At 36.7% G+C, this 14,469-nt stretch overlaps 7 protein-coding genes across 7 annotated transcripts; 4 read left to right on the top strand and 3 right to left on the bottom strand.

Moving 5' to 3' along the window:
• Positions 1 to 11: 11 nt before the first annotated feature.
• EV154DRAFT_523571 (protein pelota) lies at positions 12 to 1,686 on the top strand. Its single transcript, XM_051603120.1, has 7 exons — positions 12 to 107; positions 181 to 308; positions 369 to 519; positions 585 to 839; positions 917 to 1,054; positions 1,123 to 1,507; positions 1,573 to 1,686. The coding sequence occupies exons 1-7, from the start codon at positions 102 to 104 to the stop codon at positions 1,647 to 1,649; spliced, it is 1,140 nt and encodes a 379-aa protein (XP_051453124.1). The 5' UTR covers positions 12 to 101; the 3' UTR covers positions 1,650 to 1,686.
• A 43-nt stretch (positions 1,687 to 1,729) lies between these two features.
• Positions 1,730 to 2,486, bottom strand: EV154DRAFT_428642 (uncharacterized protein; the record flags this gene model as incomplete). The annotated part of the gene is made up of 2 exons (XM_051596427.1): positions 1,730 to 2,076; positions 2,135 to 2,486. 2 exons carry the CDS (start codon positions 2,484 to 2,486, stop codon positions 1,730 to 1,732), a joined length of 699 nt encoding a protein of 232 aa, XP_051453123.1.
• A 1,521-nt stretch (positions 2,487 to 4,007) lies between these two features.
• EV154DRAFT_568340 (uncharacterized protein) lies at positions 4,008 to 5,398 on the top strand (the record flags this gene model as incomplete). Its single annotated transcript, XM_051606071.1, has 2 exons — positions 4,008 to 4,567; positions 5,140 to 5,398. 2 exons carry the CDS (start codon positions 4,008 to 4,010, stop codon positions 5,396 to 5,398), a joined length of 819 nt encoding a protein of 272 aa, XP_051453122.1.
• A 278-nt stretch (positions 5,399 to 5,676) lies between these two features.
• EV154DRAFT_523564 (PHD finger-like domain-containing protein 5A) lies at positions 5,677 to 6,441 on the top strand. Its single transcript, XM_051603119.1, has 3 exons — positions 5,677 to 5,889; positions 5,954 to 6,003; positions 6,069 to 6,441. The coding sequence occupies exons 1-3, from the start codon at positions 5,786 to 5,788 to the stop codon at positions 6,245 to 6,247; spliced, it is 333 nt and encodes a 110-aa protein (XP_051453121.1). The 5' UTR covers positions 5,677 to 5,785; the 3' UTR covers positions 6,248 to 6,441.
• Positions 6,408 to 7,897, bottom strand: EV154DRAFT_523561 (uncharacterized protein; the record flags this gene model as incomplete). The annotated part of the gene is made up of 3 exons (XM_051603118.1): positions 6,408 to 7,005; positions 7,129 to 7,776; positions 7,843 to 7,897. The coding sequence occupies 3 exons, from the start codon at positions 7,895 to 7,897 to the stop codon at positions 6,437 to 6,439; spliced, it is 1,272 nt and encodes a 423-aa protein (XP_051453120.1). The 3' UTR covers positions 6,408 to 6,436.
• A 1,840-nt stretch (positions 7,898 to 9,737) lies between these two features.
• Positions 9,738 to 11,694, top strand: EV154DRAFT_485797 (transmembrane amino acid transporter protein-domain-containing protein; the record flags this gene model as incomplete). Its single annotated transcript, XM_051598779.1, has 5 exons — positions 9,738 to 10,015; positions 10,080 to 10,562; positions 10,619 to 10,853; positions 10,937 to 11,449; positions 11,512 to 11,694. 5 exons carry the CDS (start codon positions 9,738 to 9,740, stop codon positions 11,692 to 11,694), a joined length of 1,692 nt encoding a protein of 563 aa, XP_051453119.1.
• Positions 11,695 to 12,688: 994 nt separating this feature from the next.
• On the bottom strand, positions 12,689 to 13,853 carry EV154DRAFT_485796 (autophagy protein Apg5-domain-containing protein; the record flags this gene model as incomplete). The annotated part of the gene is made up of 6 exons (XM_051598778.1): positions 12,689 to 12,894; positions 12,948 to 13,088; positions 13,145 to 13,232; positions 13,296 to 13,452; positions 13,526 to 13,665; positions 13,731 to 13,853. 6 exons carry the CDS (start codon positions 13,851 to 13,853, stop codon positions 12,689 to 12,691), a joined length of 855 nt encoding a protein of 284 aa, XP_051453118.1.
• Between the last annotated feature and the right edge of the window lie 616 nt (positions 13,854 to 14,469).

The raw sequence follows: 14,469 nt of genomic DNA, 5'->3' as shown, positions 1-14,469 counted from the left end.
TTTTTTTTTTTTTTTTTTTTTTTAGGTCGTCGTAGTAAAAAAAAAAAAAATGCATTTTGGTGTTTATTATTTTTTTGTTTGCTAGACATATAAATTAAAAAATGAAGGTAAACAATAAGGTATAACGTACAATGCTGCCATGGACTAACTGTTTGTTCCTTGTCTCCCCCGAAAAATTAGTTGATTAGCAAGTTTTTAGAAAAAGATAGTTCAGGATCGATTACTTTGCTTCCGGAGGAATTGGAAGACATGTGGCATGTTTACAACTTGATATCGAAAGACGATTTGATCAAGGCCACCACTATTAGGTAATGAGAATACATATGTATTACCTTGGCAAAGCAAATATACTTATCACTTTTCTAAAGACGTTTGCAGTCTGAGAGTTCTACAGGTTCTACTTCCAGTCAACGTGTTCGACTTAACCTGACCATTACCATTGAAAGTGTTGATTTCGATCCCAATGTTGGACTGTTGCGCATCAATGGTAAAGTAGCCCGAGAAAATCAATACGTCAAGGTTAGAAAACATTTCCATACCCAGTAGCCTCTCTTTCCTTTATTGACGTCATCTCATCAATGTAGATGGGCAGTTATCATACGATCGATCTCGAGTTGAATAGAAATTTCACTTTATTTAAACCCGAATGGGACACGATTGCTTTGGAACGTGTAGAGGATGCCTGTGATATCACAAAACAAGCGGATGTAGCTGCCATTGTTTGTCAGGAAGGTCTGGCGAATATTTGCTTCTTGACACAACACATGACTATTGTCCGTCAGCGTATTGAAATCCCTATTCCCAGAAAGAGAAAGGGCTCTGTAACAAATCATGACAAGGTAAAAAGAAAAATCCTATAGCGCCACATAATAGAGAGAGAGAGAGAGAAAGAGAGAGACTGATACTCTTCTAAAAGGGGTTGGTGCGTTTCTATGACCAGATTTATCAGGCCATTCTTCGCCACATTCATTTTGATATTGTCAAGGCCATCATCATTGCCAGTCCTGGATTTGTGAAGGATCAGCTCTATACATACATTTTTGATCAGGCCGTTGTAAGTGTGCCCCCAAAAAAAAAAAAAAAAAATGAAAGGATGGGATAGTAAACAGATGTTATTGGCAGAAAACAGACAACAAGATGCTCATGGAAAACCGATCAAAGTTTGTGCTGATCCATTGTTCTAGTGGACATAAGCATGCATTGACAGAGGTGATGCAAGATGCATCGGTGCAAGCCAAATTAGCGGATACAAAGGCAGCGCGTGAGGTACAAGCGCTTGATAAATTTTACGAGATGATGAACAATGACCCGGACAGAGCATTTTATGGTTTCGAGCATGTGAATAAGGCAAATGATAGAGGAGCGATTGGTACATTATTGGTGACGGACGAGTTATTTAGATCAGCTGATATCGGCACCCGTAAAAAATACGTTTCACTGGTAGAACAAGTGAGAGCTCAAAATGGCAATGTATTTGTCTTTTCTAGTATGCATCCATCCGGAGAACGTAAGTTTTTTTTTTTCTTTTTTTTTTTTGTAAATATAAGCTGTTTATTGACATGTGTTGTGTAGAATTAAATCAATTGACTGGTGTAGCTGCTATATTAACTTTTCCTCTACCAGATATCGAAGATATGGAAGACGAATAAAAAGAAATAAAATAAAAAATGTATTTACAAATTGTATATTTTTTATTTTTTTTAAAAAAAATAAGAAAAGGGGAGGGGTTTTAAATATTCACTTCTTCACCGAATAAAGCAGCAGCAGCTTGAGCAACCACAGCTTGAGCAGCGGCTTGAGCAGCAGCATAATTCATGGCTAGGATCCCATCTATCGCAGCCAAAATGTCCGCTTCCCACCATCCCATTTCATAATCCACCAGTCCGAATCTTTCTAATTTATCAGCCCATGAAACCACCATTTCTCTCAGGCTGTATAAATGTTGATCCGTTAAACGCTCTGTATCACTACTAGGTTCATGGCGTTGCGCAAGTGCATAAAGCCAGCAATTATTAAGTCCCGCCCAAAATTGTTCTCTATCAATGGCGTTGTATGGATGATCGTCCGAGGTAAGTCCTATATTATCCATAGAGTCAGTCTCTCCTACAACCTACAATCGCTTTTCTCCACTTACCTAATTGCTCGCAATGGTCTACAACAGCTCCAGTCGCTTTACTCAGCGTCTGAAATCCACTCACCATATTCCTCTGTTCCACATGATCTAGTGTATTTTTCAATTGCTTTTGAATTTCTTCAAACGTTGTGATGGGTGTGGGTGCAGGTGTTTCTAATGCAATCGGAGGAGGAGGAGGAGGAGGGGCAGTGGTGGCAGTAGTGGTAGTAGCAGCCGTGGGGGGAGGTGCAACAACAACAGTAGTAGTAGTAGCAGTAGTAGTAGTAGTAGTAGAAGCAGCAGCAGCATCAGCAACAACAACATCAGCAGCGGCAACAGGAGGAGGAGTGGGTGTATTAACTGTGGCTGACATGGTGGCGTCGGGGGTGCTGATAGTTATGATTGTTGTGGGAGTGGCGATAGGAACAACAGCAGCAGCAGCAGCAGCAGGAACAGTAGCAGCAGGAACGGCTGGAGGATGAGGAGGAGGAGTGACTGGAAGGGGGAGAGCGACAGCGGTATCAGGTATGGATGTATTTTGTTCATTATTCGTTGTATTAGTAAGAGGTAAAAACTGCTGTTGTTGCGGCAGCGGTGGTGGTAGTGATGGTGGTGTGGATGGCTGTGGCTGTTGTTGTTGTTGTTGCTGTTGGGGCTCAGATTGTTGTGAGGGTTCTTGCGGAGGAGGAGGTGGTGGTGGTTGAGTAGGTTCTGGACTGGATGGTGGTTTGACCAGGGTATCATCCAAATAGTTATTTTGTTCTATGTCTTCTACTTTGACCATGATCGTATCTTCTACAATTAATTCTGGTTCTATAATAGGAAGGGGAGGGGTTACTGTAGAAGTCAAGGTGGGGTTCGACTCTTGTTTCACTAGTTCATTCAAGAGACTTGCTTGTTCTGATTCGACGGGTAATATGGGGGAATTCGATAGTGGTGTTGATTCATTGCATTCGTTCGACATGGTCATTTATGCTTCTTTTTCTTTTTCTTTTTTTCCTTTTTCTTGTGTTAAAAAGGGGAAGGGGGTAGGTAGAGTGGGGTAGATATTAATTAAATAAAAAAAAGCACTGGTGTCTATAAACAGTGTTTCTTTCCTCTCGTCTTGATTTTTTTATTTTGTATAAAAAAAAAAGAGATATATAAAAAAAAAAAAAAAAAAAAAAAAATGAGAAAGAAAGGGTGCGATGCTAGGGGGTTGGTAAGAGTTGAGTTACCAGGCAACCATTTTGAATGGCGGAACCTTAATAAGGTCATTTGAAAGCCCTTCCTTTATGTATCTCTTTTATGTTTGTTTTCACCTAATACAGGAAACAACTCATTGAGATGACATGTGATATGTCAGTGTTTTATGTCCAATTCAAACAGCAACAAAAATTGCTTTTGCATACCCCCCAAAAGCTGCCAATTGGTGCCCAATTCATCTCTAAAAACCCAGCATTACGGAAAGTAAAATCAATGAAAATCTTTAAGCCAATAAACCTCAAAAATTACAAATCGGGCTTGATCAGAAATTCCACCTCTCCCCTGGTCCCCTGGATACTCGCATTACTTACCTGTCAAAAAAAAAAAAAAAAAAAAAAAAAAATATTTTTTTCTTATTGTTATTCCTGGCTTGGATATGTGACATGTAAACGGTAAATAAAACTCATGGTTGTTGCTTTTAATAACATTTAAATCGACCCATTAAAAAAAAGTTATCAAAGGACTGATGTTTTGTTTCGCTGAATGAAAAAAAAAAAAAAAATGTACAATGGTTAAATGTTGTATTTATAGCGGTGTATTGATCTCTTTGTCAAGACGGATACGTAAACAAGCTCATGGTTTGAAAAACTAGTATAAAAGGCAGGATCTAAATCTGTTTCTCAATTTTTCACAACAGATATACGCACAAATGATTGGTACAACACAGACTACAGAATCCTTGAATCAAGATAATATCAATGTTATTGTTAAACAAGAGGGTTTCAAATTGGGCGAATTAGAAATTCAGATGGACAGAATTGTCAAGGTGTTTATTAAAAGTATGGCCCTAGTAACCGAGAACCAAATATCAAATCACCCGCAAGACTGCCAATGTGCACTTGAAGGGTTAGAATATGCCGTAGCCCCCAAACCAGACCATGCAATCAATTACGAAGACGTAATTCGTATGATTTTTGGTGTCACAAATACTTGCCATGAAGCTCATATTCGGGATCAGACCCAGGCTCGCTATTTGTACTACACCCTATGTGAAAAGGCTGATCAACTTTCCACTGCCATCCTGGAAAAGTATGATGCCAAACTGGGGGATTTTAATTCATGTGTTGTAGAGAAAGATCTCGTCGGAGCTCTTATCAGCGAAGCTGATAGATTGAATTTAGCTAAACTTGTAGACCTCTCCGAGAAAAACTGGGCCATCGAATTCATGGCGTTAGAAAGCTGGGAGAAAAAATGTGATCTCTACGATAAGTACCCATTAGTATATTATGGATGAGAATAAGTACATTTAACTATTTTTTAAGAATAAACACTTTAATTGACCGCAACTAGTAATTAATTAGTTTCATGTTTACAAAAGGACCTTTTTATTTTGATTGGTAAGGAAACATGTCATAAAGAGCACAATTTTGTGTTTTTAGAATAAAGTGAAAATGTTGCAAAAGGCTCACAAAAGCAGTTTTCTGTGAAAACAATAAATTATGCAATCATTAATAACTGTCCAGTAAGAGTAGGCATTTTTTTTAGAGGAAAAAAAGACAGTAACAAGATCATAAGATTACCACATACAATCAGACAAATCTGCAAGTATTTGAGATTCATTGTCTTTATTAGCACACCAGATAGCTGCATAGAGCCTCTTTAATACTCAATATCACCATATAATTAACCCCTCTGATCAAGACAATATAACATCCTCATGTTATGCAAACCAAATTATATATGAGCTACTTCTTGATCACAACAAAGAGAACCGTTACTCGGCATAAAACTGTATAAAAAGGGAACCTACGCTTTAAATAATGCTTTCTTTATACAAACAGCATCTTATCAATCATGTCTACTCAACTTGAACAATCCAACACAACCAAAAGCGTTCGCCCTTTCCATGTATTTATCAAACAGCTCTTTGAAGATCAAAAGGAACAAACAAGACGCATGAAAGAAACAATCTTTGGATATAGCTTCTCTTCAAGTCTTCCTACCCCTCCTGACTCACCTCCCCCAAATAAGGGATGTTCTTCTTGGAGAGCAAGTCGTGCCTATCTTCGCCCTGATTACAACATGATTTTTGAACAATAAACTTTTTTTTTTGATTGATCGTAATACATGTATTATCTTAGTATCTATCTATTAGTCTTATATTTTTATAGCGGCACTCTATAACAGAAAAGATGTATGCGTTACGTTCGTAACTCGAGATGATGTAATGCTTATTAAAAATCTTCCCACATTATAGATTATGGAAATGCACACGTAAGCACTTGGTAATAGACAGCTCTTGTCTGAGTCAAGTTATTCTTGTGCATGAGGGTAACACAAACAAAAAGTCAAAGAGTTTGAAGTAAAAGAGTGTAAAGCTTCATTCATTTTTATACAGTCACAGTCTAGAGTGAAAAAAAAAATAAAAAAAATATACAGCTGCGCGTTTCTTTTTTCTCTTAGCGCAAACCAAATTAAAAAAAGATAATGGCAAAACATCATCCTGATTTGATTTTTTGTCGTAAACAACCAGGTATTGCCATTGGTCGTTTGTGTGAAAAATGTGATGGTAAATGTGTGATTTGCGACAGGTAAAGAAAAAGAAAAGAAATAAGACTTGCATTTGCTTTAATGTGTTTTTTTTTGAAATTGTAGTTATGTCAGACCCGCAACCCTTGTACGTATCTGCGATGAGTGCAACTTTGGTATGTAAAAGATAGGAAGAGCAAAAGAGAGAGAGAGAAAGAACGTGCTGACAATGGTAGATTAGGTTCTTTCCAAGGTCGATGTGTTATTTGTGGAGGAGCCGGTGTATCGGATGCTTATTATTGTGTGGGCTGCACCAGACTAGAAAAGGATCGCGAAGGCTGTCCCAAGATTATCAACCTTGGTTCATCAAAAACAGACTTGTTTTACGAGCGGAAAAAATTTGGATTTAAAAAGAGATAACATTGATACCGTTCAACACACACAACAACAACAAAAGTTTAGCAGAGGGCGTTGGACGGGTAGATTTCTTATTATGCAACGATGTACAGTTTTATAAATAATAAAAAAAAAAAAATATAATGTTATTTTTTTTTATTATTATCATTTTAAAAAAAAAATTATGTACAGAATAGTAAGAATTGGTATATATTAAAATCTCAATACGCTTGAAGAGCCACCAGTTCCACCACTACCACCAGCGATCATGCCTTGTTGATTATTAGTAGATTCTTTTTGTCCCTGGTTGGGTAATCCGACCATATTGGCTCTTTGAAACCGAGGAATGGATGATGTGGATGAAGCGGTTTGAGCGGGTGGCGGTGGTGGAGGAGGAGGTGGTTGATGTTGTTGTTGTTGTTGCTGTTGTTGCTGTTGTTGTTGTTGTTGTTGTTGTTGTTGTTGTTGTTGTTGTTGCTGATGATGATGTTGTTGTTGTTGGGGTGGAGGTGGAGGTGGCCGGTTACCATAGGGATGTCTAATCATATGCTGTTGTGGTAACATGCCCGGCATGGATTTTTGAATAGAGCTGGCATGAAAACCGTTTGCTTGTGCCACTGGACATTCTTTATGAGCTAGTAACAATGTCTTGAGATTGACTATTTCTTCTTTTAAAGCATCTGATTGTACTTGGAGCCTTTCATTATCGTTTGATAAGAACTCTACTTTAGCTTGGAGGTTATTTAACCATTGCTTCTTTCTCTGACGACACTTTAAAGCAGCTGTCAAAAAAAAAAAAAAAAAAAATTAGAAAAAAAAAAAATTAAAAATCAAAATAAACAGGGGATTAAGGTAAGACACACACACATACACAAACACACACACACACGAAAAAATAAACTTACCAATTCTGTTTCTCTCTAAAAAGTTCTTTCTCTTTTCATCATCTTCAGGCTCTTTGCTTTCAGAAACTCTTGTTCTCTTTTTGACTTCTTCTTCGTCAGAGTCATCCATGACAGAAGACCTTCTTCTGGTTCTTTTGGTTGATTTAAGTATGGATATGTTACTGTCTGTGGAGCGAGCATCCTCTGACTGCTTTCTTTGTTGACGCATACGAGACTGTGGTTCAACTTTAACGAGATGCTGTTGTGGTTGTTGCTGCATATACTGGATCTCATTTGCAGCTGTAGAAGAAAAGGAGCTTCTGGCTGAATAATTATTTGGTGGGATTAATTGAGCTTTGGATGAGGAATAGTATTCATCAGGGTTTGCAGGGCCTTGTAACATGGAAGGCGATAGAGGCCCTGTTCGAAGTGTGTCCCAGGTAAACTGATTTGATACTTCTTTTGGTAAAATACCACCTCCTATAACAGGGACCACTGAGGAAGATTTCACTGCCGGACTAGTAATTGATGCAACAGGTGGTAATTTCACTACTGCTGGGCTCTTTTCATCCGTTGCTGCCCCAGAAAAGCTCTGTTCAAATGGATTAGGTTCTTGATCTAATTTAGTGCTTGAATTCAACGGTAATACAGCCATAGGTGGACTATTACCTAAGTTTTTTTTTTTTTTGTGTGTTAATTATTAATCATTTTAGAAAAAAAAAAGAGAAAACTTACTAGCTGTTTTTGATTTTTCACTGGATGATTTTTCCTTATCCACAGTGCCAGTCATCTATAAATAGAAATTTGTTTAATATCTAATATTATCCACTATCCCTGTAGCACACTTACATTTTCTCTATATTATTTTTATTTTAAAAAAAGAGGGAAAAGAAAAAAGAGAAAGGGAAAGAGAAAAAGGGTAGTAAAAAAAAAAAAAAAAAAAATAGAAAAAGACATCGGGTATTCAAAACAAATTAACCTGTAATCGCTACGTCATATTTCTTATTTGGGATGCCTGGAAAAAAAAAGTTTAATCGTGCCCACCCCACTTTTGGATGAACACCCTGAATGTTAATTACCTGAGAAAAATGTGATTTTAATGCCCGTTGCCATATCTTTTTTTTTTCTTGCACTACACTCGACAATACACTCATATCTGATAAAAGAGTAAATCAAGATAGGAATTTCTACATGGAACGATTAAATTACATAAGCAATGGGGTCACATATTTATTGTTTAGATCACTATGAAACTATCATTTTTCTGAATGGTGAGTTTTGGGTGGTCTTGATTGATATTGATCACTCACTCTTCTTTTTTAATCTCCCACACAGCTATGACTTTTATTACACTCCGCCACTTGCTTCCAGCCATCAAATGAAGCTTATTTATTATTGCCAAAGTAAAACATCTAACAGAATGAGAAAGACGGGGGGATATGCAAATGAACCTGCATCCCAAAAAAAAAGATAGAACATGTGTAGCGGCGTTTTAATGCTGATTCCAACAACCCGTAAAAAACTCTTGCCGACACTCTGCCACTACTGTCTCTCTCGCGTCATTATTGAACATATTTTAGTAACGCTTGGTGTTTTGACCTACTCTTATTAAGGAAACCTATAGTTCCTATTCTTCCATTTCGGTCGTCTGTGTCTCAAATCCGTTTATTTTACCACGATGTGATTTACAGCAAGCAAACTCTAAGGCAATGATTATCAAGTCTTGTATTTAAACCTGCTGCCCAGCCCATTATGTATCAAGGTTATAACCCTCAAAACAAGTGATGCGTTTACTTCATTGAAAGAGAAAATATTGCATTATTCTTATTAGTGTATTTTCCTTCGCTAGATCCTCGATCTGTACATTGCCTTTACCACTTAAACACATTGAGCACACTAAAGCTAACAGTACCATCTATACAGTAGTTATTATTAGCCGTCTCGGATTCTGTTTCGGTAAACAAAAGTACACGTCCCTGAATATTACTGCTTTGCTCCCTTCAACATCGCTCTTTGAACGGAATTACACTTCCGTACTATCCACAGAAATATTAATAATGCATCGTTTGCGCAGCATCTTCTATGAGTTAAACTCATCTTGATAACACTTTAGATTGAACGCCAGCCTTTTCCTGTTTACACACAAACAGAACACACCTTCAGCCAAGCAGAAACAAATGTTATGCGATATCATTCCAACTTTTCATTCTTAGCTTCCATTTAACTAGATTTTGAGCTATCATCGGTAAGAAGAAAAAAAAACGATCTTACTTGCAAATGTAACCCGAAATCGGACACATATTCTTTGTGAATGACTATGTTATGATGAAAACAACCATTTAAAGCGAACTCATGTCTTTTGTCAAAGAGTTGATAACAGTCACTCGGAAAATCATTGTATAAAACAAAGAGTACTTTTTGTGATACAAATAGTATTTGATTGAACCTCCGTTGTAACCCTTGCCGAAAAAAGTCTGTGCATTATTTTTTTTATTTTTTTATTTTTTGTTCAGGCACATAATTTGATTGTTTCATAAACATGGCTGTAAACATATATAATGAGGGGAAAGGCTTGAAAAAGTTTTGAGCTGTATATTTTTCCCTTTTCTTTTCTGGTTTTTTTTTTTACTATGCCTAACGCAAGTCAAAATATTCGAGTACCAAGCAATACTCATCCTTCTCATTTATACAGTGACACACTCTATCCTTCGGATATAGAAGAAGAGGAACCATTTTATTCGGCCCAAGGAACTCCTATTTCCAGACCACAATCGATCAGAACCACAATTCAAAACTTTGCTGGTTCTTATTCGCGTGCCTCTATTCTCTATGTAGCAGACGCTATTTCTATCCAAGACAATGCTGCAGAAGATGAAGAACATCAAACTTTATTCAAAACACAGACTTCGTAAGCATGATTAGATATACATTTATCTACAGAAAATGTTTGCTAATCTTTATTAAACAAAAAGTGAATCCGATAAACCAATCTATCGTACATTCTCTCAACGGACCACGGATCACAGTCATGCTGGTCATTTTGAGCCTCTTTCCCGTCATACAACCGTGGGTTCCATTATTTCTAGACAGCTATCGGGCACCGAACCAGTAAATGGGGTCTATGATTCAAAATCGATGGATACAAGACCCGAAAGAAAAAGCAGCTTCGTGCAGACTATATTTAATGCTGTCAATGTCTTGGTCGGTGTGGGTATCTTGGCCTTACCGCTTTCATTTCGTTTAGCAGGTTGGTTGTATGGTTCTATTATTCTAGTATTCTGTTGTCTTGCCACCAATTATACTGCTAAAATTATTGTGAAATGTTTGAACGCAAACAAAAACCCGGAAGACGATGAACATGGTGGTAGTTATGGTGATATGGGCCAGATAGCCTTTGGTGATAAAGGTCGAACCTTGATTAGTTCAGTATTTGTTATTGAACTTATCACCATAGGGTAAGAAGATATATAATATCTAAATTTGTCTAAATTGAACTTTGTTTGTTTAATAGTGTGGCTATGATTGTTTTATTGGGTGATGGTATACAATCTTTGTTTCCAGAAATTGATCTGTTATCAACAAGACTTATTTCGTTCTGCGTACTTACTCCCACGGTATTTATTCCCATAAAGAAGTTAGCGTACACTAGCTTAATCGGTATTATTGGTTGTGTGAGTCTTGTGATCATTGTCTTTTACGATGGTATTTCAAAAGAGACAAGACCTGGTAGCCTTCTTGACCCCATGGTAAGATAAATAAGACGCCTTATGCATTTGTTTGTTGTTTATTTATATTAATAACTAAACTCTCTTTTTTTTTGCTTTCTTAGGAAACAGAAATTGTTCCATATGATATATCCAATCTTCCCCTGAGTTTTGGATTGATCATGTCTGGTTTTGCTGGTCATGCTGTGTTCCCATCACTTTATCGAGATATGGAAACACCGAAGCAATATAATCAGATGGTGGATATCACTTATGCAATTACTGCCGTTGTCTATATCTTTATGGCTATAATTGGTTATCTCATGTTTGGTCAAGAAGCCTTACAAGAAATCACACAGAACTTGGCCTTGATAGACGAATATAGCAAATCTCTAAACCGGTTTGCTATCTGGTTACTGGTCTTAACTCCTTTAGCAAAATATGGTCTAATGATGCAACCGCTCAATATTAGTTTGGAACTGTCCTTGTTTAAGAATCCTCTGGTTGAAACATGGTTGAAGTTGGAGCATCACATTGACTCTTGGCGTAAAAATATTATTAGAATTGTAGGCAGAGTTTTTTTAACTGCTATTCTGGTGTATATCGCACTTGTATTTCCTGGATTTGATAAAGTCATGGTATGTTGTCAATAAGAAGAAAAAAAACATATTCTACTTTTACTTACCTAAACATGCATCAGTCTCTACTTGGGGCTCTATTTAGCTTCACGATATCCATCATATTTCCATTGGTTTGTCATCTTCAGCTGTTTAGACACAAGTTATCTATCACCGAAACCATCCTAAACTGGCTCCTGTTGGTCATTGCTATAATCATGGCCTCGTTTGGCACTATATGGAGCTTTCGCCCTAGTGAACTTTAAGATGGAACACCGTTCATGTGTTGTTGTTTCAAGTTGTGTCACCCAATATTATCCCTTATTGACAAAGTTTATTTTATATTTTTATCTCCATATTAAAAAAAAAAGTTTTATTATCACACCATTTATTGTCTCTCTGTCAATATCTTACTTTTAATCATGCAGGGCCTCTGACTTCTTTCTATTAAAACTGCGTAGAGTTTTGGAGAGCCAAATTTCTGAAACAAGTGTGAGATACTCATTTAGCTGACTTTACCAATAAAGCTGTATAAATAGATCTTATTCCTACCGGTTTAAAACAAAAAAGCCCTTTTATACAACAACTTGCCCATTATTTTATCTTTCGAGGGCGGTGATACTGCATGATTTCAAAAGAAAAAGTTTCGGCACTACCAATACTAGGAATTTCTGCATTGAGTGTAACAGAATATTCTTTTCTTGACAATGTTGAACTCTCGGGTAGCAACTACATTACAGATTGCAAGAAACCATTGTTGAGAGTTGAGAATGTTTTTAATTGTTTGTATCTATAAAGGAGCTGTGCATAATTAGTCATCTTTTCACACCTCCCTTCAAAGCCAAACCATATCCGATGTATTAGCTCCTAAACTCAGAGCTCTTTAAAATTCATAAAACAACCTATTGGTTTAATGAAAAGCCAAAACCTCTCATCGCATGAAAAAAAAAACATTTTCAGCATGTATGGATTTTAAACATTTTTTTAATTAAGCGAGTCATTTAGTTCAAAACCAAAGTATCAGTTATTTTTAAAGCACCATACATCTTCATATGATGTGATATAGTTCTGGTATTTATATGGGATCATCAAATAACGGTGATACAGAAGAATTAGCTTCTGGTGCATAAAGAAGAAAATAAAAAAATGAAATAAAAAAAAACGCACCATAAAAAAAGACAAAACAAAATAGACATTTCACATCATTATCTATTGTTAAATACATAAAGATAGGAATCTTTTTATGTAAAAAAAAGAAAATTAACCGATAGGTTTGGATATCACAACTACATGAAGAAAGTTGTCTGCAAAAGAGAGGTTTTCATAAGCCCAACTGATGGGAGTATCCAGAGGCAACTCCACGCCATGGACAAGAATAGAAATGAGATGCAATGTTTCTTCGGATACAAACAAATCAGGTATTAACTTTCTTAGAACATCCTTGACCGTAAGTGTCTCTTGTTTTTCTATTATAGCCATATTTAGTTTTTATTTATAAATGAAACTCCTATTATCTTACCTGAATCTCCATAGAATGAAACAGGTTCTTGAATTACAGGGCAATTGTCTGGCAAGTAAATCCGAAGCGGTATATTACGAAGGCTACTATTTGAGTATTCCACCAGTTGTCGGTTCACAGCCCAAAACTCATCAAATCGATCTATTAGATAATTAGATTTTCCTCTAATACAGAACTACATCCCTTCCCTTCTTTACCTAATGCAAGTGATTGCCATAGCTGACTTTGATCACGTTTACTAAGATTCATTACCTTTTTTGTGGTGCCATTGCGAAGAAAATCTGCCTGCAAAAAATGAAATTCAGTAACCATTTATTTTCATCTCCTCTTCTTTTATTCCTCTTTTACCTCTTTAACCATCGCCATAAACATATCCTGCATTGTCTCTGGTGTGGGCTTCAATAATACGGTATCTGTCGGTATGTTTTTGAATCGAAGTGTAATTGACCACGGTAATAAATCCAGAGACGAATATATATCAAACAGCAATCCTATAGGATAATGCCTTTTTTTTTTTGGGGAAAGAGTGGTATCAATTTCTAATTGTATACAATGATATAAGGTGAGAGAGGCTTTACCATTTAAGCGGTTGCTTATTTGAATCTTCATACCAAACAGATAAAAAGGCATCTTCGGGTACTTGCATACCAAGACCTGTATAAATTTGTTGTATTTGTCTAGTTACGAGCGGAAGGTATGAACATCTCGGTACTTCTAGCTGTAGAATCCAATCATGGATGAGTCTTTATGAAACCAACAACAAATTAGCGACTTCAATCTTACGTAAACTGGATCCCAGACTTTGTCATTGCCATACATGTCTGTTTCGGTTGGGTCGAGGGTTATCTTTAATGGTATTTTTCCATTCCATATATTTTTTGAAATCTCTAAATCAAATAAGGACATGGTAAAGGCTTTAAAAAAATGATAGAATAAAAAAAAAGTGTCGTAGATTCTACCAGCACGCATGATATTTTACAAGCCCAGCTGATTTCTTTCCCACCTTGATATCAAACCAATAAAAAAGTAGATTCTCCAGTTCCTGCCGTGGGTGGCGAATAGGTCTATTTTTAAGCTGTCAAATATAAAGCCGTTTTTCTTCCCCTTTACAAAAAAACAACCAACCATGCCCTCGACAGATAGTACTAACAACACTCCTAAGCGTCGTATACAACTCGATGATTATACATATGGCTTGATCATTGGACAATTTCAAGCTAATCAAAGCATCGCATATCGACACCTAGATCAACGATCGTCGGAAGGTAATTGGTACTTACATTGCAGAGGTATGTAAAGAAAAGTAACCCATGTTGTATGAAAGAGACCAACTTACAGTTGTACGTAGTTTTAGTGAAGAACCCTTCATACCATTTGCAGCTCACGAAGATAAATTGAAAGCCGCTGGAATCGACATACATCGGCAGACATTGAGCAAGTATACCACTATCAACGGGTTTGTTTCTTACTTTTCAGCTTATGTACTGAAGTTGGCACCTCGACACATACAAAGAAGACTCGC

Source organism: Mucor mucedo, assembly GCF_025094135.1.
Source record: "Mucor mucedo strain NRRL 3635 chromosome Unknown EV154scaffold_123, whole genome shotgun sequence".
Taxonomy (NCBI): Eukaryota; Fungi; Mucoromycota; class Mucoromycetes; order Mucorales; family Mucoraceae; genus Mucor; species Mucor mucedo.
This window is presented reverse-complemented; position numbering and strand designations above follow the sequence as displayed.

Excerpts from the sequence above, each read along its gene's own strand:
- EV154DRAFT_523571 (XM_051603120.1), top strand. Across the intron at positions 309-368 it reads ATCAAGGCCACCACTATTAG|ACGTTTGCAGTCTGAGAGTT; the intron begins GTAATGAGAATA and ends ACTTTTCTAAAG. Across the intron at positions 1,508-1,572 it reads TATGCATCCATCCGGAGAAC|AATTAAATCAATTGACTGGT; the intron begins GTAAGTTTTTTT and ends TGTGTTGTGTAG.
- EV154DRAFT_523564 (XM_051603119.1), top strand. The coding sequence starts at position 5,786 with ATGGCAAAACATCATCCTGATTTGATTTTTTGTCGTAAACAACCAGGT. Across the intron at positions 5,890-5,953 it reads AAATGTGTGATTTGCGACAG|TTATGTCAGACCCGCAACCC; the intron begins GTAAAGAAAAAG and ends TTGAAATTGTAG. Across the intron at positions 6,004-6,068 it reads CTGCGATGAGTGCAACTTTG|GTTCTTTCCAAGGTCGATGT; the intron begins GTATGTAAAAGA and ends ATGGTAGATTAG.